The following is a 21,089-nucleotide window of genomic DNA, read 5'->3' as shown; positions in this document are numbered from 1 at the left end:
ATGCTTTTTTGAAGGAGTAGGTTCTCCTTAATTAAAATAAGCAAATAAAACCATGAGACTGACTTCTGATTAACCCTATCTGATTTTGGAGTGAATTAGAATTTATTAGAACTTAACAGAACTTATAAAACAGCTATAGAAGGAATATCATACGTTGCTAATGCTTGATAAATTTAATTTTATATAACTGTATTTATAATGCTATACTCTGCTATAGTGAAATAGTTTTGCAGAATACAAAACATAAAGGCACAAGTTTAATTTGATCTGGCTTCAGCTTTGATCAATTTTGATTTATCAATGACAATATGTATCTGAAATTAGATTTCCATTTCGTTTTATTGGTGTGCTAATACAGAATTAATTTGATTTAGAAAGTTCACTCTTAGACACTCAAAGCAAAGAATGTTAACTGAATGTAGATAATCTAAATAAGGCATGTTATTTAGGTACAATATATGTGTGCAAAATGTTTTGAACTTGCAACAGATTCTTTTGACTTTATTTTTCCCAAGTTTGAAACATTCAAAATTTGAAATACTTTTACTTTTAATCAAAATCAAACAACTGCATTGGACAAATTTGTAAGTTAGTAATAGGAAAGATGCAAGAAAGCTAATTAAGAATCACAGGTTCAAAGAAATCATTTGTTTAATGATTTAAATCAATGATTTGTTTAATAACCTACCAGTATAGTTTCAGTTTGAATTGGTAGACCCTAGGATTTAACTACAACCAACAAACTCTAGTCATGGAGTGAAAAGTGAAATCTGAGTGTGATAACAGAAACATGGTGGCCAACAGATCATGAGATGTCTTCTCTAGGTCACTAAGACATCTATGCTGACTGAAAAGGGGGAAATTACATCTTGGGTGCTAAGGAGCACACGGGTTACTTTTTTCTAACTCTAAAAGTCTTATTTATATCATCTCTTTCATGGTATCATTGCATTATTTGAAATAAATAATAAAGATATCTCAATTGTTTTATTTATTTTAATACACAATTTTATTCATTTATTATGCTCTGATTATACAAAATGTAACAATTACTTTGTATCATCATTGGTTTCTTTATGCGAATATATTTAATTTTTTCTTGGGCCATCTTAGTTCAACAGTCTTTGTCTCAAAAGTGACAAGATCAAATCAGGATGAAGGAGACAAAGTGAACTCATACTTTAATAACTCATATTTTGACACCATCCTGCTGATCCATTGTTCATATTCCATATATATTCCCAGCTCTAATAATTTCTGGAAAGGAAACGATACCTCAGGGTTCCCAGCTGATGAGCAGGATTAAGAGGAGATATGAAGCCTTGAAGAGCATCCATGAAGTCCGGCCGCCTCATTTGCTCCACAAGAAATTTCATCTGTACCTGTTTAATGAGAACACTGAGTATGTAATGATAGTCCCATATATTTCAAAAGTTTTGCTTTTAGCATGAATATCAGCATGGTATTTGAAACATTTCAACGGGAGAAAAATACAGCAAATTCTACAAATCCTGCTTCCTAAATACATATAGTTAGAGCCAGTTTGGTATAATGGCTAAGGTGCTAACCTAGCACCTTTGGTACTGGTGAGTTTAGGCATGAAAGCTGACTGGGTGACTTTGGCCCAGTCATTCTCTTTTAGTCACCTTACAGGTTGTGGGGAAAATAGGAAGAGGAAGGAGTATATTCACCACCCTGAGCTACTTATAATGTAATAATGGCAGTATGAAAATCTAATAATAAAAATATAAAACATACCACAATTTTAAACCTTATTTTGCTCATGCATAATTTTACCTTTTGTGTTTCATCCTTTTTCTCCTGCTTCAGGATATCTGTGAGGTTAATCAATTTTTCCATAGCTTCCACTTGCCGGCTCAGATGTTTTAGGTACATTCCACAAGCTCGGCAATAGGAATCCAAGAGCAGACCAAACCTCTGGCTCACATTTTTATTGTGCATTTCAGACCTATATATAAGAATATCTTAGCTTAAGTAATGATACAAACTGCTAAAGATGTTCATAAACACATTCAATTTTATGTTATAATAATGGTTTAATATCATCAACTTTTTGGCATTTATTTTAGAGCCAAAATAGTTACTGGAAGATCTTGTTTATCAAGTATATTTTCAACCATATCAAACATTACAAAAATAAAAACTACTTTATTTCTTAGTCAGAAGATAGTTAAGCTTAGATTCCTTGGCTTTCTGGTACAAGGTATTATAATGTAATACTCTTTAAGGGAGATGGATGGTTCAGAAAGTTGAATAATAATAAATAAATAACAATAACAACAACAATAATAATATCAAAGCATACAATTTATTGATATCGCTGTACCAGGAAACACCGGAGTCAAAGAAAAAGAACTAGAAAAACATCATAAAATATTGTGACCTGGCCATCGAAACTGCGATTATTGATGAAACATGTAACAGTGACACCCATTGTCAGTGGGGCACTTGGTACCATGTCCAAGAATTTTACAAAATACATCAAGAAATTACAGCTTCCTGAAATAACATCAGCGGAACGGCAAGAAACTGCGCTACTTGGAACATCGTACATATTAAAAGATACTTGGTCGATACCTAGGATGCTGGCAGCAACCCGTATCAACCATCAGCACCAGTCAATGATATGTGTGATACATTTTTAAATGTTCAGTTGACTGAGTTTCATGTTTAATGAATAAAAGAGATAATCATCATCATCATCATCATCATCATCTAAACTTACTTTAAATGCCAAAAGAAGAAGTGTCCTATTCTCTGATTAGTCAGTGCCTTCTTGAGTAAAAATCTTACCAAGAGGTTATCCAAGTACTGTTCATACTTCAGAACCTAGAGATAACAATGAAATTGAATTGTGATTGGCATTATCAGTATTTCTAAGGCTGGAACACTCCTGAGGACATCAGCATGACTATTTGTATACAGGTAGTCTTTGCTTAATGATGGTAATTGGGACCAGCTGCAACAATGTAACTCTAAGCCTCTTGTAAAGTGTCTGACGAAAACATGGAAGTGGGGACATTGCGATGGCTACACCTACAAAGACCTGACCTAAATCCCCCTCATTTAGCACCATGAACAAGCGGTAATTCAATGAAGACATCCTGCCTTATGTTTTCTGACTGATACCTCTTAAGCAGGTATTGGGATTTGGTTATTGGGCGGGCTAATGATTTAGGATTTTATCTCATTTTTTTTTATGCTGCTCATTTGTGAACTGTAGATGCAGCGGTAACTTTTCATACGGCTGCCCATAAAAAAGTTCTTTTCAATTACATCCTTTCCTTGCTCTCCTCTGACTAATTCCAAATCACTTATAAAATTTCATGAGAAAAATTCTGTCATGCTGTCCTTGGGAAATTCCCTTTAAGTATGTAACTTCTGAATTCCTGTACATATGATAGGAGCACAGTTCTTTCAAGCAGAGCACATTACCTGAACCAGCTGAATCAAATACTGAGAGAATTTATCATCTGTCAAGTATTTTTCCAAACACCGAATTGCAAAGGCTCGCACCATTGGATCTGGATAATTGCAGTCCAAAAGCTCCATTGCTTGCTCAGGCCTGATTTGAGGCCAGTCTTTTATCAAGCAGTACATCTGTGTGAGATACAGTAAGAGAGCAAAATTGACTACAGTCATGAAAACAACCTTCCGAGTCAGACCAAATTCTTCTCAGGTGAATACCCTGCTTCCAACAGTGGATTAACAGGTATCTTGAGAAGGGCAGAAAGAGGACATAAGATAATGCCTTTCAGTCCATAGTACTTGGTAGCTAATGGTGCTCCATCTCTGAATATGGATTTTCTACTAGGTCCAGTAGCCCCAGGGAAGTTTATCATATTATCTCACATTGCATCAGATATAGTATTATAGCATCCTACTATAATGAATGAGCTTAAATGGTTTCTGAGGGAGGATAGAGGACAGGAAGGCCTGGAGGAAAGTTGTCCATGGGGTCGCAATGGGTCGGACACGACTTCACAACTAACAACAACTATTTATTATTTATTTATTTATTTATTATTCAAATTTTTATACCGCCCTATCTCCCAAAGGACTCAGGGCGGTTTACAGCCTAATAAAACATAAGAATAAATACAAGTTAAAACAACGTTTAAAAAACTTATTAAATTAGGCCAAATTTAAAACTATCGTTAAAATGATACAAAACCCCATTTAAAAACTAAATTTAAAACTAAAACCCTAGGCCAGCTATAATGAAACAGTAAAAGTCCTGCTTAATAAATAAGTTTTTTAAGGCATTTGTTCAGCATAGAGTTGTTACCTGGGCTACTTCATCCCTGGAATTCCATTTAACAGACAAAAGAAGCTTAGGTAGGATTTCTGGCATAGATACACAGTAGTGCCTGAAAAAGGAGATAGAAGTATATTTAACAAATAATTCTATATGAATCAAGAAATAATATATTAAACTAAGGATAGTATTTTTTTAAAAAAAGAGTTTGTTTGAAAAGAACATTCTTAAACGTCAGCAGAATTCCTATGAAAAGAATTCCTTGTGAGTCTTAAAGCAAGGACATGGGCCCATACTCCAGAAAAGATATATAAAATCAGTGTCACCAATATAATCTCAAAAGACTTTGATGGCTTTAAGTAAAACAGATTTAGATCACCTAACACATTTAATACTTTAGGAATAATCTCCCGTCTTGAACTGGAACTGAACCCTATATATTTAGAGAACTAATATGTTGCTTAAACAAATGCAGATAGCACAAGCTACTCCCCGGTACATTTTTTTTTGATTTCTACATTCAGCACAGACCAGGACAGTGATGGTGAATCTTTTAGACACCAAGTGCCCAAATTGTGTGTGCGTGCATGCCCAAATGGAAAGGCGCATGCACATGTGTGAATACGTGCATGCGTGGACGTGCACGTGAGCATGTGTGGGACATGTAACATAACATAACATAACATAACATAACATCAGAGTTGGAAGGGACCTTGGAGGCCTTCTAGTCCAACCCCCTGCCCAGGCAGGAAACCCTACACCATCTCAGTCAGATGGTTATCCAACATTTTCTTAAAAATTTCCAGTGTTGGAGCATTCACAACTTCTGAAGGCAAGTCGTTCCACTTATTAATTGTTCTAACTGTCAGGAAATTTCTCCTTAGTTCTAAGTTGCTTCTTTCCTTGATCAGTTTCCACCCATTGCTTCTTGTTCTACCCTCAGGTGCTCTGGAGAACAGCCCAACTCCCACTTCTCTGTGGCAGCCCCTGAGATATTGGAACACTGCTATCATGTCTCCCCTAGTCCTTCTTTTTGTTAAACTAGACATACCCAGTTCCTGCAACCGTTCTTCATATGTTTTATCCTCCAGTCCCCTAATCATCTTTGTTGCTCTTCTCTGCACTCTTTCTAGAGTCTCAACATCTTTTTTACATCGTGGCGACCAAAACTGGATGCAATATTCCAAGTGTGGCCTTACCAAGGCATTATAAAGTGGTACTAGCACTTCACGTGATCTTGATTCTATCCCTCTGTTTATGCAGCCCAGAACTGTGTTGGCTTTTTTAACAGCTGCTGGCTCATATCTAGATGGTTATCCACTAGGACTCCAAGATCCCTCTCACAGGTACTACTATTGAGCAAGGTACCACATATATGGTACTGGTGCATTTTGTTTTTTTGGCCTAAATGTAGAACCTTACTTTTTTCACTGTTGAATTTCATTTTGTTAGATAGCGCCCAATGTTCAAGTCTGTCAAGATCTTTCTGTAACTTGAGCCTATCTTCTGGAGTGTTGGCTATTCCTGCCAGCTTGGTGTCATCTGCAAATTTGATGAGTTCCCCATCTATCCCTTGTCCAAGTCATTGATGAAGATGTTGAAGAGTACTGGGCCTAAAACAGAGCCTTGGGGTACTCCACTGCATACTTCCCTCCATGTGGATGTAGTTCCGTTGAGGACTACACGTTGAGTGCGGTTGGTCAGCCAGTTACGAATCCATCTGGTGGTGGTGCTGTCTAACCCACATTTTTCTACTTTATCTAGTAGTAGGTTATGGTCTACTTTATCAAATGCTTTACTGAAGTCCAAGTAAATTATATCGACAGCATTCCTCTGGTCTACTAATTTTGTCATTTTGTCAAAGAATGCGATAAGATTAGTCTGGCATGATCTGGTTTTGACAAACCCATGTTGGCTTTTGGTTATTACTTTTTTTGCTTCTAGGTGTTCGGTGATTCGTTGCTTGATTATCTTTTCCAGAATCTTCCCCAGGAATTGAGGTCAGACTGATAGGTCTGTAGTTTCCTGGAACTGTTTTTTTTCCTTTTTTGAAGATGGGAACTACATCAGCTCTTTTCCAGTCCTCTGGCAGCTCCCCTGTGCTCCAGGATCTTTGAAAGATATAGTTCAGTGGTTCTGAGATCACGTCTGCCAGTTCCTTCAGAACCTTGGGGTGTAATCCATCCGGTCCTGGTGATTTGAACTCGTCTAGGGTAGACAGGTGTTCACTTACCATTTTCTTCCCTATTTTAACTTGTGTTTCTAATCTGTTTTTTGTAGTGCTGTTTTTGATAGGTTGGATTGTTTTTTCCTTTTGTGTAAAGACAGATGCAAAATATGAATTAAGTAGATCTGCTTTCTCCCTGTTGCTTGTCATCTTCTTGCCACTTTCTCCCAGCAATGGGCCAATTGTTTCCTTGACTTTTTTCTTGTTTTTAACATGTTGGAAGAAGCTTGTGCAAATGGGGACATGCACAGACATGTATGTGTGCATGCGCAGCAGAGACCTGAAGACCAGCTGGCCAGCGGGAAGCAGGGCATGCCAACACCGCGGCAAGAGAAAAGATTTTTTTCTTTTGTGAGCTTCTGTTTTGTCATTTGCAGGGAAACAGAAGCTCACAAAAGAAACACCGCGGAGATCTGACCTGGGGCGATGGCGTGCATGCCAGCAGAGAGGGCTCTGCATGCCACCTCTGGCACGCGTGCCATAGGTTCACCATCACAGGACTAGGAGGTTCCTTTATTTAGTAAGAATTTTTTTATGGCTGCCTAATTCACTCATAGTGACTCTGGGCAGCTTACAGAAATAAAGCTCCATATAAAAAAAAATCAATAAACCTCTGCCCAAGGTTTAGGGGCAGCTGCATCATATCTAAGGACCATAGACACAGCTATGCTCTGAAATATCATTTACATACTGAAAAGCTGGTTGTTATACCTGTGGCTCCAAAGGAAGTCTTTTTCTTGTTCTGTTATTTCAGATAAGGGGTCTCTAGTACAGATTGCCCGGAGCTGCTCTTTGTCGTTGTCTCTTAACTCATTATCTCTAGCTATTCTGTTACTCTGTGAAAGAAAGGAATACATAGCATCATTCATATAATGAGCACCTTGTTCAAATGCCGTTATTGCCAAAAGTGCTCAAAAAGACTTATTTTATCTTCTGAACCAGCTGAGGGAAAACTGCTTGGGAATATTTCTGTTACACATCTTAAAGGTTTGTAATGGAAAAAGTGTTTCTTTCTTCAGCTCTAAAGAATGTACATGATGTTCCAGAGATCTTCAAACAGGGTTGGATGCTTCCTCAAATGGTTTAAAAATACAACATTATAGACATAGACATAATTTAATATTTTTTCCCACTATGATATATATATATTTTTGTTTACATTTATACCCCGCCCTTCTCCGAAGACTCAGGGCGGCTTACAGTGTATAAGGCAATAGTCTCATTCTATTTGTATATTTTTTACAAAGTCAACTTATTGCCCCCCCAACAATCTGGGTCCTCATTTTACCTATCTTATAAAGGATGGAAGGCTGAGTCAACCTTGGGCCGGGCTTGAACCTGCAGTAATTGCAGGCTTTGTGTTCTTAATAACAGGCTTTACCAGCCTGAGCTATTCCGGCCCTTGTAATTTGATGAACTAAAATCTGTGTGTTTTTCCCCATAAATCAATAATCTTTCAACATATTATTTTTTTAAAAAAATGTTTATTTTAAATAAAAGCTACTCAATGATTTAACAAGGAATATATCAAAAGGAGGGCAATAATATTAATGAGCCTGTTTGGAGTTTTCAGTCAGGTGAGGACTCAGGTAAACAGTAGTTTACTTGTTTTCTCCAACAGGTTTTCTCCAACAGGTGAATTTTATTGTTATAATAATAATAACAACAGAGTTGGAAGGGATCTTGGAGGTCTTCTAGTCCAACCCCCTGCCCAGGTAGGAAACCCTACACCACTTCAGACAAATGGTTATCCAACATCTTCTTAAAAATTTCCAGTGTTGGAGCATTCACAACTTCTGCAGGCAAGTTGTTCCAGTTATTAATTGTTCTAACTGTCAGGAAATTTCTTCTTAGTTCTAAGTTGCTTCTCTCCTTGATTAATTTCCACCCATTGCTTCTTGTTCTACCCTCAGGTGCTTGTTAGGTCAAGTCTCAACACTGAACTCATACTATTAGTACTATATAATTTTGAATTTTACATTTTAAAGATGTAAAGCAACTGCTATTTCATTTTGGTACCTAAAGAGCAGGCTGATAGCTTTATTTCTATACATAAAGGACCTAAGAGTTTGCTGTTCATGTTCTTAGGTCCAAGAAAATTAGGGAAGGAAAAAAAAAAAGCCCTCACCAGTCCTGCATGGTTGTAATTAAAACCCTGTTCTCGAGAAATAATCCAGTTGGCATGTTCTTCTATTACTGACATGTCAGGAAACTTGACAGGACTGCTAAACCAATCAAATTCCAGTTCCAAACAAGGAGTTTCCTAAAGAGAAAACATGTTCTTTCATTTATAGACAGAAATAGTGTGAAAATACAAAACTTAAAATAACTAAAATATTTAACTGCTTTAGATCAGAAGTACTGCTTCTTGCATATAATTCTGTATAGAGAAAATGAATGTATCTGTTGAAAGCTGAAGCAGGGATTTCTGCCCAATAGTTTTCATGTCAGTTAGTTGTTTATTTGTGTGTTACATGGAAGAGCCATGTGAATCCTAACTACGCCCAAAATAATATTTTACAATCATATTATTGTAAAAACAGAATGGTATGCAAATGAAAGTAAATGAAGCATGGACAAAAATAAAGCTTAATGTAAGCAAATTTTAAAATTAATTAAAATTAAATGCAATTAATATTATTCTGCAGGTAATTAACAATTTCTTTCTTTTTTTTTTTTTTTTTTATTCAAAAAGTTTTACAAAAACAACAATTTCTTTCTTCTGTAACTTTAAAAATGATGGTTCGCCTAACTTGAAAAGAAATGAGGCCAAACAAATCTTTCAAAGGCTTTGAATCTATGATGGGATATTTTACAGGCAATTATTAGGAATTATGATCAAACCCCCTGATTTAAGACAACGAAGTATGCTAGAAATTGGCTTGAAACATTTTTAATATAAATACAATAATATGAAATCACAGCTACCAGTTCATTAGCAGGTATTAGCCTTCAGATGCATTGAATTCTTCCCAAGAATTTTGTAATTGACAGATGGAAATTTTTTCAATGCACAAATTTTTTACGTGCCATCTAAGATGTTTTGGTATAACACCTAGTATTGGGAACACCATGGCCATCTGTTTATTTGTATCCTGCCTTTATTACTTTTATAAATAACTCAAGGTGGTAAACATACCTCATGTTCCTTCCTTCTCCTGTTTCCCCTACAACAACCCCCTTAAGATGGGTTGGTCTGAGAGAGAGACTAATGCGCCCAAAGTCACCTACCTGGTTTTCATGTCTAAGGCGGGACTTGAACTCACAATCTCTGACTTTCTAGCTTGCTATCCTAACTACTAGTAGACCAAACTTTTCTCCAGTTATACCATAGTCTTTCAGCATGGATTTTCATATCTTGGTACTTTTTGATCTTCTCCAATTCTTTGTCGTATACTCTACTCTCCCCTGGTTATTATTATTATGGTTGGTCGCATAGTCAACCAGAGGCTTGGACTGAGTTTGACGTTTTTAATCTATCTATTGAGTCCTTATTATTATTATTTACCTTATTTGGGTTGGATCCGGTGACTCCAATGGGATTAAGAAGGTCTTCTAACCCATGGGGGACAGGCCACAGATTCAGAGCCATTTTGCCAGAAACAAGTGTGTCTGTGTAATCAAACATGTTAATATTTCCCCACGCCAATGGGCAGTGCTCCTTCAAAAGAGCAAACAATCAGTGTTTAGTCTCCTCTATTAGTAAGATATTGCAAGCTCAGATTTAAAGGAAACAAACGAGGAAACATAAGTTACAGTACTACTTTCATCAATCAAGACAGTATAAATGTTGAGAATATTTTTAAAACATCAGTTCGCCCTACTTCATTTCTAATAGTCAATGAGGAGAATTTTACCTCCTTTGCACCCTTTCTGCCTTTAACAGAGCAGATAGAAAGGCAAAGCCGAGCAGCACGTGGAAGATCAAGAACAAGCATCTCATACTGCAGCCATTCATTCCATCTGAAAGAGATGTAAGTTTATTGCCAAATATTTTTCAATTACATGGTAAATCAAAAATCGGTAACAAAGATTTTTAGCTGTTACTGATTAGTTATTCTAATGGGGCAGGTCAAACTCACATCGTCACGTCATGATCATGTAACATACCGTGACTTTTTCCCCCATCGCTAAACTGGGTGTGGGCATAGCCAGTGCATGATGCATCTGGCTCATGGGCCACGAATTTGACACCCCTGGTTTAGGGGCTGACTTCAACAAGAGCTAATCCTGTTATTAAAAACCTAGGCAAGTTTTAATTCCTGCAAATTTGCAGGAAAGGCTAGTGCTAGCCAGAATGCTCTATGCCATTATCAAAACTGAGCATGGTATACTTTTCCCCTTATTTATGTCAATTTGAGAGAGCAAAGGAGACAGATTTCAGCTTTAGAGTTAACAGTTGGCTATACTGCACTTGCACAAAGCATAATGTAGGATTGCATAATCCCAGGAAGAAGCATTCTGATACTTGTTCAAAGAAATTAACTACACGAAAACAAACTAGCTAGATAATGGTCATAGGCAGTAAAGGTATTCCTTAGCTTTTGACCTCAGCTGGGACGGGAATTTCTATTGCTAAGTGATACGATCATAAAGTGTAATGTCATGAGACAAATTCATTCTTTATGAGCAAGGGAATAAATTACCTAAGCATACTCTTGAAAGAGAAAATTTGAAACTAATCATCTGGATTTGCTCATATAAAAAATATCAAATTAAGCAAAAACGTTAGTTGACACAACTCTTCATTAAGTGAAAAAGTAGCATGCCACAATATGTCAGCCATCCTTCTACACTTGGATATAAGTAAACACATCCTACAATTTAATCTTCATGATGTGTTCTGTTAATACAAAGGGTTAATTTCCTTCTTTAAATTTCATTTGTATTATTTACCTGGGATTGGAGCAAGGTACTCTTTGAGTATTTACATTATCACATAAAGGCTCTCCTCCATGATAGATTCCAGTTCGGACATAAATCTGAAAAAAGTATAAACATAATCATAAGAGACACTAAAAATTGACACTGGTTCAAGAAAAGCAAAATGTACACAGAAAATTAATCAATCGGTTGATTATTTTTTATGTTTATTTTATTTCTTTATTTGTTTCCTGCTTGTAATATTTTTATAAACAACTCAAGGCAATTAAGGGCAACTTTCTTTCTTTCTTTCTTTCTTTCTTTCTTTCTTTCTTTCTTTCTTTCTTTCTTTCTTTCTTTCTTTCTTTCTTTCTTTCTTTCTTTCTTTCTTTCTTGTTTAAATTTCTATACCGTCCTTCTCCCAAAGGACTCAGGGCGGTTTACAGCCAAAGTAAAACAATTAATACAAAAATTAAAACCAATTTAAAAAGGAAAATTTAAAGTTGGTTGAACACTTAAAACTAATAAAAACCCCATTATTAAAACCCCAATAGGCCAGTCCTGCGCGATGGAACAGAAATGTTTTCAGCTCGCCTCGAAAGGTCCGAAGATCAGGGAGTTGGCGGATTTTCAAATTAAATAGAATTAGCAAGTACAGGCCAATAAAAAATATTTTTCTTTTTAACAGAAGAACTTAGCAAAATTACTTTTATTTTGCTTTTATAAATCCACTGCATTTAAGAATAAGTGCAAGCATTAAAATTTTGCAGAATAAAACCAAGCCCTCTGTAAAAGTTTACCAAAGTTCTGATATACCGTATATACTCGAATATAAGCCGATCCGAGTATAAGCCGAGGTCCCCAATTTTACCCCAAAAACTGGGGTAAACTGGGGACTCAGTATAAGCCAAGGGTGAAATGAGGCACCTACCGGTTGAAACCCTCCCTCCCTCAGCTGAGAAGGCTGGCGGCTCCCCGCCCGCCCTCTCACTGCACCGCAGCTTCCCCGCACCGTCGGTAAAATGTGAAAAAAAAAAAAAAAAACTCAGTATAAGCCGTATATATAGTATAAGCCGAGGGCTTAAAAAAAAAACTCGAGTATAAGCCGTATAGACCCGAGTATAAGCCGAGGGGACGTTTTTCAGCACAAAAAACGTGCTGAAAAACTCGGCTTATACTCGAGTATATACGGTAGTTCAAACTTGGATGAGTATCCAAAGGAAAAACAAGTTTGTAACAAAACGTATTTTAAGATGATCCAAGTGGTGAACTAAAACACATAAATTTCAGTAAGAGGTACCCATGCCACCCTCATCAGAACATTTACTAATCAACTTCCATTTCTGATTGGATTGTTTTTGTTTAGATAGTCCACAGAGAGTACAGAATCAGACATATTTTGATGTTGCTAATCGAAAATACAACTATCATACCCACACATCCAGAGTTCCTTTCCTACCTTGTCAATGTCCCGAATATTTACATTTACATAAGTAGCACAGAGAATCTTAATTCTCAGATGACTGTTAATAGCCCAAAGAGATTTGGCAGAAGCTTCCCCATTCATGTAAGGAGTAGCTGTAGAAATACGCCTAGAATAAGATGGCATTGCAAACGTATCCAATGGCAGCTGGGCATAGAGACTCTCTTTAGTCATCAGCATCAAATTGGGCATTCGGCCAAGCATGATACAGCTCCGAATATACTGAAATAGGTAAGCAGAACAAAAAAAAAACAAAAAACCAAAATGACTGTCCTGGACATACCTCTTCTGGATCATCTTTACTTAGCTAGGAAGTTCACAATGTCAGTCAGCACTGTTAAGATTTTACTATTTAGGGCCAAGAAGGCAACACAACATCAGCATCTAATGAAGCTAACATGCAACACCAGGCTGTTAAATAAAGTGTTACCATTTTATTTCAAACAGTTGACCTGGCAGGTGCTGGAGTCAATAAGACTGATTTCCACTATATAATAATACGTTATATTAAGTAAGTAAAATATTCAAAACTGAAATTTCCCAGTAAACCTACTAAATAACACACACATAAAAATAGTTTCAGAGCATCATATTTTGCACTCTGCTATATCAGTTGCACTCTTCTTATTTACACAGGTCTGTTTTCCCATAATTCCCCGACTCCAGTTTGGATGAATGACATTAATTCTGAAAACATATTTGATATTCACTTACCTTATACTGACTCAATGGGTGCTTTTCTAACAAATACTCATCACAGCCACAGACTTTTAAAATATACTTCCCCTGGTACTCTAACACACAGAGTTTCAGTTGTTCTGATGATAGCAACATACTGCGTGTTTTTTTCCTGATTGCTTCAGCAATTACTTGTTCTGGCACATAATCGTGATTGATTTTTAAGGTGTACTTCTGTTTGTCATTGTTGGGGGAGACTATAACCCAAATCACTACTATTATTTGACCTGAAAGAGAAGAAATTTGGTTCAGATTGCATTAGGCATCATACCATGCAACAGCAGACAGAAAGGAACAGCTCTGCCCCTTTTATGTTACTCTAATAATTCATACATATCCTAAAATTAAAACAAAACAAAAAACGAACAGACCCAAAGGACTAAATACTATTCATCTTTTTCTGCCATAACGGTAACAATTAGGTTTTAGAAACATGAATAAAAAGGCTATAAGGCAACGGGATTATAAATTGGCACACTGATATACTGTAGCGGGGTGAGAGGCAGAAATCAGTGAAACGGGGCTTGGATTGATTCAGGCAGTATCAGCAGGAGGCAGGTGAGATGGAGGATCCTAGGACCCAGAGGTGCTGCACCTTTTCTGGTTCTGGAACAAACTGAAGGCAGCACAGGAAGGAGGGGGGACAGAAAGAGAAATTGCTGTTGCAAAACAGAAAGAGTCAGTTTGGATGGGAAGGGGAACTGATTGTATCAAGTCAAGTTTCTCCTTTTGTTTAAAACTGTACTAGCAACATGCAAATAAATCTAACAGGCAAAACTGGAGGGGGTATGGGGAAGGGGAGAAAGGCAAAGGGGAAGGATAGCTAAAATCTTGCTACAACACTTAAATTCCACTTATGAAACAACAGCTGAATTCATTGGTGGTTTACTATGCAATAAATAACAAATGCTTCTGGAAACTTTGTGATTGTTATTTATGTTGAAAAGAAATGGTTACACCAAACAATTTAAGGTATATCTTTAAAATAAACTATTTGTACTGAATAGATTACTCTGATATGAGAACAGTGTACGACAAATAAAATCTGTTATGGACACAGACCAGCATGGTGTGCACTTCGAAGTTTGCTTTACAATTTACAGTACAAAAATTCATAAAATATCATCCCAATTCTCTGAATGCTGAAAAAATTAAGTAATGCATTTTCTTTACCTTTATCAAGTTTATTGTATATATGCTTTGGTAGATCAGATGATTCTATGTTTGGGGGACAGACGTACAAGGCTCTGCTATGGGGGGCATTAGCATCTCGTAGTTCTACTGCTTCTTTACAAACATTAAGTATGTTTCGTCTGAAATCCTGAACTTCTGGATCCTTCACCAAGTCAAATTCACAAACGGGCATGCCAATAGCAAAACCTAAAAAGAAAAACATCTCCTTTGATACTGTGCCAGGGTGCAGGGCTCCGCCATTCCATCTCAAAACCTACTGGAGAGTTGACAAAAACCCAGCTCTGGGCTTGAATATCAAGCATGCTGCAACTATCCCCAGGAGGTGACCCCAGAACTGGCGGTGGTTCTTCAGTCCAAGCTAGATGTGACATGTGTCCCCTTGTCATGCTAATCCAGTTGTTTTAAGCAAAAGATGTATAAAACGAACAACCTGGCTGAAACCAAAATGTTAAACCAGAAACATGGCTTAGAACACAGTAAGAGCTGCAATCACAAATCTTGTTAAAAGCCAAAAGCAAACTACATTTCCCTTCAATATGGAATGGTTCCAGCACTGCGGTGGCAGCAGGTTCATTTAGTCAAAAGTGGTATGATTTGTTCTATTTTGGGGATGGATAAATAAATAGCTTAAATATGATACATATGGTGCAGAGGTGGGTGTCAGCAGGTACTGACCAGTTCTGGAGAACCGGTAGCAGAAATTTTGAGTAATCCGGAGAACCGGTAAATACCACCTCTGACTGGCCCCACCCCCATCTATTCTCTGCCTCCCGAGTCCCAGCTGATTGGGAGGAAATGGGGATTTTGCAGTAACCTTCCCCTGGAGTGGGGAGGGAATGGAGATTTGACAGTATCCTTCCCCTGCCATGCCCACCAAGCCACGCCCACAGAACTGGTAGTAAAAAAATTTGAAACCCACCACTGATATGGTGTGCTTTCAGTATCTATGGAAATCCTCAGTCATCAGGGTCATGATTGTCCCAAAGGTGCTTTTTCAAAAGGTAACTGGGCTTTCTTGGTTTTTTTTTCTTTGAAGACATTTTGCTTCTCATCCAACAAGCTTCTTCTGTTCTCTGCTTCTAGTGGTGTTATCTTTTCTCTTATCAGCCAGTTTTTCCCTAACAGAGGAACTTAGAACTGGCAGAGAAGGGAACTCACATCCTGCCTCCCATTTACTCAGAGGATGTAATAGTATATGGACCCTGCTATTATGTGGAGAGAAAACATGGGGAAATTGTTTCTGTTTGGAGACAGTTGTAAGTCGAGATAGTCCTCAATTTACAACTATCATTTAATGACCGTTCAAAGTTATAGCAGTCATGAAAAAGGTGCTCATAAAGCATCACATCCATATCACATGATCACATTTTGGATGCTTGACAAGCAGCCTGCTTTTATGATTTGTTGCAATGTCTAGAAATCACATGACCATAATTTGCGCTCTTTTTTCCAGTGTGCAGCAACAATGCCCATTTGGGAGAATGGATTCCACTAGTGACCATGTGATTCACTTAATGAATGTGTATTTCAGATCTATGACCATGCGATTCATTTAATCACCACTGTAAATATGGTCAAAATGTTGGGTCTAGGCATGTGGGCACTCTGACAAAAATCCGGTCCCAAATATGGTCCTAAGTTGAGGACTATCTGTAATCTTCTTTGTCCTATGAGGCACCAACTTCCCCTCAGGTGTCTTTTTCCTTTCCAGTTAATCCTTTATTTATCTTAATAGAATGGAGGAAATTACCGTTTCATTGAGTTGTTCTAAAAGTTGGCTCACATGAAAGGAAGGATAAAAGCAAGAAGTGGTGCATGATAAATTAAGATTTGGTTGTATGTTAAAAGACTTTTTCATTATTAGAATAGCAAACAATCTTTTTGAGCACATCAATTTTGGAAGTGTGGATACAGCCATATAATTACAACAAGTGAGGTGAGCGGATCGCATATTCGCAAAATAACTATCAAGGCCTGGCTGATCACAAAACACCCATTTGTTCCCCAACCTCTACAATATTTCTTTAATATTCAAACATATTTTTCCTACTTTGCGGGCCAGTAAGCACACGTCTAAACAAAACACTGGATTCAAATCACTTAACTTTTAAATTTTCTTATATGGTTATTAATTATATTTTTATACTAGTCCAAAAAACTGTAGTTTCTGGACATATTACAAAAATTATTTAAATACTAAAAACAAGAGCAAAAACATAAATAAAAGAGGCTAGAGTAAATGCGTAGATAGCTCCATATGAAAGAAAATCTTCCTTGATATATTCTTGCCCCAAATAATTTAAAGATTAGCACCACCACTTTAGATTGTGCTAGAAGACTGGCAGTCAACACAGTTGAGGAAGTATTCAAACATTTACTAAATTATTATTTTGCATACACCACAATGCAGATAATGTATCTCCTCACCCAATTAAAATCAGGTGAAAGGTCGTTCAATCACATTTCCTGAAAACTAACAGTGCCTATCATATGAATCAGTTCCCCCTGAGGTTGGAGGGAAGTGAGACACCTTTCTTTAGAAGTATTTTAAATTGCATGCAATAAATCATATATAGGCCCAGTAAACAGTAAATGATATGTACAGTTGCAATAAATTAAGAGAGCAGGCCTCACCGATTTCTCGATTCAGAATTTTCTCTTCTCTGTTGCCCACTGGTTCTATCACTTTTAAAAAAGGCTGGAAGAGTCGCAGATCACACAATCGCCGGGTTTCATCAAAGAATTCTTCTCTTTCTGCTTCTTGGGTCACACTTACAAAAATGTAAGATGACTCGTCTTGAAGGAGCTGATAGAGAGGGTATTTTCTAGCTTCTTTAAATAGTTCGTGTTTAATATTTAACAAGGTGGCCTCACGGAGGCATTCTAAAGTCACTATCATACCGTTAGGTAGAAGACATTCTACTAGGATTTTTGGTGGCATTAAGTGCATGCCCCATAATTCACCGGATGATGGTCGTGGAGGCATTTTGTTAGGCCTCTTCTTTGAATAATATCAAAAAACTATGATTGTAGATTCCTGTAGGAAAGACTAAGTAAAGATAAATAGGTTTATGTGAGTTTTCACAATCACAATTTATCTCTTATCACACCTTCAGAATTATGCACTGCAACAACAAATACAAGATTCATCAAAAATTTTCCTTCCAGTCTTCATGATTAGGTTAATTGTACCACCTATGGCTCATCGAAAAATTAATAACGTTTGGCTAGGAGCATGTTTGCAGTGACAAAGTATTTCACCATGCCTAACAGGGACCTAAAAAAACCACCCAACAGAAAATAGGAAACAGAAATGGCAGCAATCAAAGATGGACAAATTTGCCAGATACAGTTTAACAGAAGAGAAAGGTAGTGTGATCAGGTATTAATTAATTAATTAATTAATTAATTAATTAATTATACAATTAATTAAATTTATCCCCCCTCCCCAATGCTTCAGGCAACACTTTGCGGCTTACATCTAGATAAAGCAAAATCCAACAATTATAAATATAAAAATGGATTAAAGTTACAAAAACTGAAACAAGCTTAAACCACAAAGGTTGATAAGGGAGAGGTGGAGGTTTTAAGGAATATCCTGAAGGCTGGAAGAGGTATACAGCTATTTGGTCAGAAGTTAAAAGCATCACAGTTCTGGCCATAAACAGATTTTGGAACAAATATTAAGAGTCCAGCCAGTTTACCATGACATACATTAGCTGCCGTGGATAAGATTCTTCCCTCCCTATCCAATACCTCCTCCAATGATAGCTTAATCAGAAACCTGAGTCACTGGATAGAAATGTAGTATGTTTCAGTTTCTAATTCTTTTGCTATAATTATAAGAATATCCATATTTGACTAAAATTAACCCCTTTTTTATTTAAAAAAACCCATTCCAAATGCAAGGGTAAATTAAATTTTTAATAAAGTAACAAGGAAACTTTACTAGATTTGCATTAGGTAAACACATATGTTCTTAAACTCATAGAGCAAAAAAGCTCTGTGCGAGAACCTTGTTTGTGCTATACACACATGGATAGTTGTCATACATAAAGCACACATGCATACCCACTTTAACAGACCTCTCCCCCCCCACCATTCATGGAATTTTTAAATTTAAGTCTCTCAAGTTAGACCTTGATCACTCTAGTACATTTTGCAGAGAAGGGGCGTTGGTACTTACCTGAGACGCACCTTCTAGTTCAGTGGAGACAGCAGTCAGAGTGGGTGGGTGGAGCTCCTCTGTTCAGATTGGATAACTGAGTCTGTTGAAGCTGAAAGTCCCGCCCCTTGCTGCTGGGAACCCCAGATTTTGATGAAGGCGAGAAAAACCAGACTCAATGCGTCATGGAAAATAGAGAAACAAATTTTATTATCCAAAACAAACAAACAAAAGAGGATCCAGACCGAAATAGGGAGGGGCTGACTGCTGTCTCCACTGAACTAGAAGGTGCATCTCAGGTAAGTACCAATGCCCCTTCTCCATTATGGTGGAGACAGCAGTCAGAGTGGGACATACCAAAGCCTAGTGTCCCTAACTACGGGAGGGATCGGTCTGGACAGATTCAACCTCAGATACAAGTACCTGCTGCAGCACCCTATGGCCAAAGGCAGCTTCAGCCGAAGCATACTTGTCTACTCTGTAGTGTCTAATAAACAGAGAGGGCGACGACCAGGTGGCTGCCCTGCATATCTCTGGCAAGGATGCCTGAGTAGACCAGGCCGCTGAGGTAGCTGCACTGCGAGTGGAATGCGGGGGCCTAGGCAGGGATCTCATCTCGTAAGCCTTAGCTATCGTATGCCTAATCCATCTGCCTATAGTGGACGATGTCACTTTACGCCCTAAAGAAACAGGAAGGAAAGACACAAACAAGGACTCTGTTCTCCTTAACTCTGCTGTTCTCTTAATGTAAATTCTCAAAGCTCTTCGAACATCTAAAGTATGCCAACGGCACTCTAACCCGTGGACTGGGTGAGGGCAAAAATTAGGCAAATTAAGTTCCTGCATGCGATGGAAAACTGAATTTACTTTAGGAATGAATGAAGGATCCAAACGGAGCACCACTCGATCCGGATGGAAAACACAAAGATCACTGCGGACAGAGAGGGCAGCTAATTCTGAAATCCTTCTGGCAGAGGTGATAGCCACCAAAAAGGCAACCTTACAAGTTAATAGCCTCAGAGAGGTAGACCTCAATGGCTCATAAGGAGGCCCTGTTAGGGAATTTAGGACCAGCGAAAGATCCCAAGTGGGATATCTGTGGACCACGGGAGGACATAAATTTTTGGCCCCCTTGAAAAACCTCCTGATAGAAGGATGTTGAGACAAGTATGTCAGTGGATCACAGGATAAAACCGTGGAAATAGCTGCTACCTGTCTACGAAGTGTGTTGGGAGCTAACCCCTTGTCTAACCCTTCCTGCAAAAATTCCAATATATGCAAAATGGAAACCCGGAGTGGAGAAACCCCCGCCCTTTGACACCAGGAACAAAAAGCCCGCCAAGAGGCTGAGTAAATGCGCTCAGTGGAAGGCCTCCGGGACGCTAACATAGTCCGGATAAGCCTGGCAGACATATTGTCTCTTCTCATGGCGCCCCGCTCAAGCGCCAGGCGGTCAACTGGAGCCATAGAGGATCTGGATGAACCAGAGCCCCTTGAGATAACGACACTCTGCTGGGAGGAATCCTCCAGGGGGGAGCCACTGACAGCGACTTGAGATCTGCGAACCAAGACCTCCGAGGCCAGTGAGGGGCGATTAAGATGACCTCTGCCTGTTCCTCCAGAATCCGACGGACCACTCTCGGGATGATTGAGAGAGGCGGGAACGCGTAGAGTAACCCCTCTGGCCATGGACTGCGAAGAGCATCGACTCCCTCTGCTAGATGATCTGGAAACCTGGCAAAGAAACGAGGAAGCTGCGTGTTCTGCCGTGTTGCGAACATGTCCACCACTGGAGTGCCAAATCGACGTGAGAGGTCGTTGAACAGATCTGGATGCAGACGCCACTCCGCCTGGTCGATGACTTGACGACTGAGCCAGTCTGCCTGAATATTGGACACCCCTGAGATGTGTTCTGCAGTTAAGGACAGAAGATTCTGTTCTGCCCACAGGAATAGGGTCCTTGCTTCCTTCATCAAGGACTTGGATCTGGTGTCCCCTTGTCGGTTGACATGAGCCTTGGCTGTGATATTGTCCGTGAGCACCAGTACATGCTTGCCTGATAGATGGTTCTGGAAAAAAACAAAGAGCTAGATAAATAGCCTGTAGCTCTAGCCGGTTGATAGGAAAACGGCGTTCAGTG

At 38.2% G+C, this 21,089-nt stretch overlaps 1 protein-coding gene across 3 annotated transcripts in view; it reads right to left on the bottom strand.

The window, feature by feature from the left end:
- Nucleotides 1–21,089, bottom strand: part of PIK3CA (phosphatidylinositol-4,5-bisphosphate 3-kinase catalytic subunit alpha) — a 49,008-nt gene that overhangs the window by 7,836 nt on the left and 20,083 nt on the right. For 2 of the 3 annotated variants that reach the window (XM_058187864.1, XM_058187863.1), the window contains 14 exons: nt 17,419–17,833; nt 14,764–14,970; nt 13,567–13,817; nt 12,829–13,074; nt 11,403–11,488; nt 10,364–10,469; nt 10,015–10,167; nt 8,635–8,769; nt 7,218–7,342; nt 4,310–4,391; nt 3,457–3,621; nt 2,747–2,850; nt 1,798–1,969; nt 1,276–1,382 (listed from right to left, as the gene is read on the bottom strand). In XM_058187864.1, coding sequence (XP_058043847.1) covers nt 1,276–1,382; nt 1,798–1,969; nt 2,747–2,850; nt 3,457–3,621; nt 4,310–4,391; nt 7,218–7,342; nt 8,635–8,769; nt 10,015–10,167; nt 10,364–10,469; nt 11,403–11,488; nt 12,829–13,074; nt 13,567–13,817; nt 14,764–14,970; nt 17,419–17,770 — 2,291 coding nt within the window. In that variant the 5' untranslated portion in view covers nt 17,771–17,833. Of the gene's footprint in view, nt 1–1,275; nt 1,383–1,797; nt 1,970–2,746; nt 2,851–3,456; nt 3,622–4,309; nt 4,392–7,217; nt 7,343–8,634; nt 8,770–10,014; nt 10,168–10,363; nt 10,470–11,402; nt 11,489–12,828; nt 13,075–13,566; nt 13,818–14,763; nt 14,971–17,418; nt 17,834–18,970; nt 19,124–21,089 lie in introns of all 3 variants that reach the window. The other variant, XM_058187865.1, reaches the window with a different exon arrangement.

This window comes from Ahaetulla prasina, chromosome 6, assembly GCF_028640845.1.
Source record: "Ahaetulla prasina isolate Xishuangbanna chromosome 6, ASM2864084v1, whole genome shotgun sequence".
In the NCBI taxonomy this organism is placed as follows: Eukaryota; Metazoa; Chordata; class Lepidosauria; order Squamata; family Colubridae; genus Ahaetulla; species Ahaetulla prasina.
This window is presented reverse-complemented; position numbering and strand designations above follow the sequence as displayed.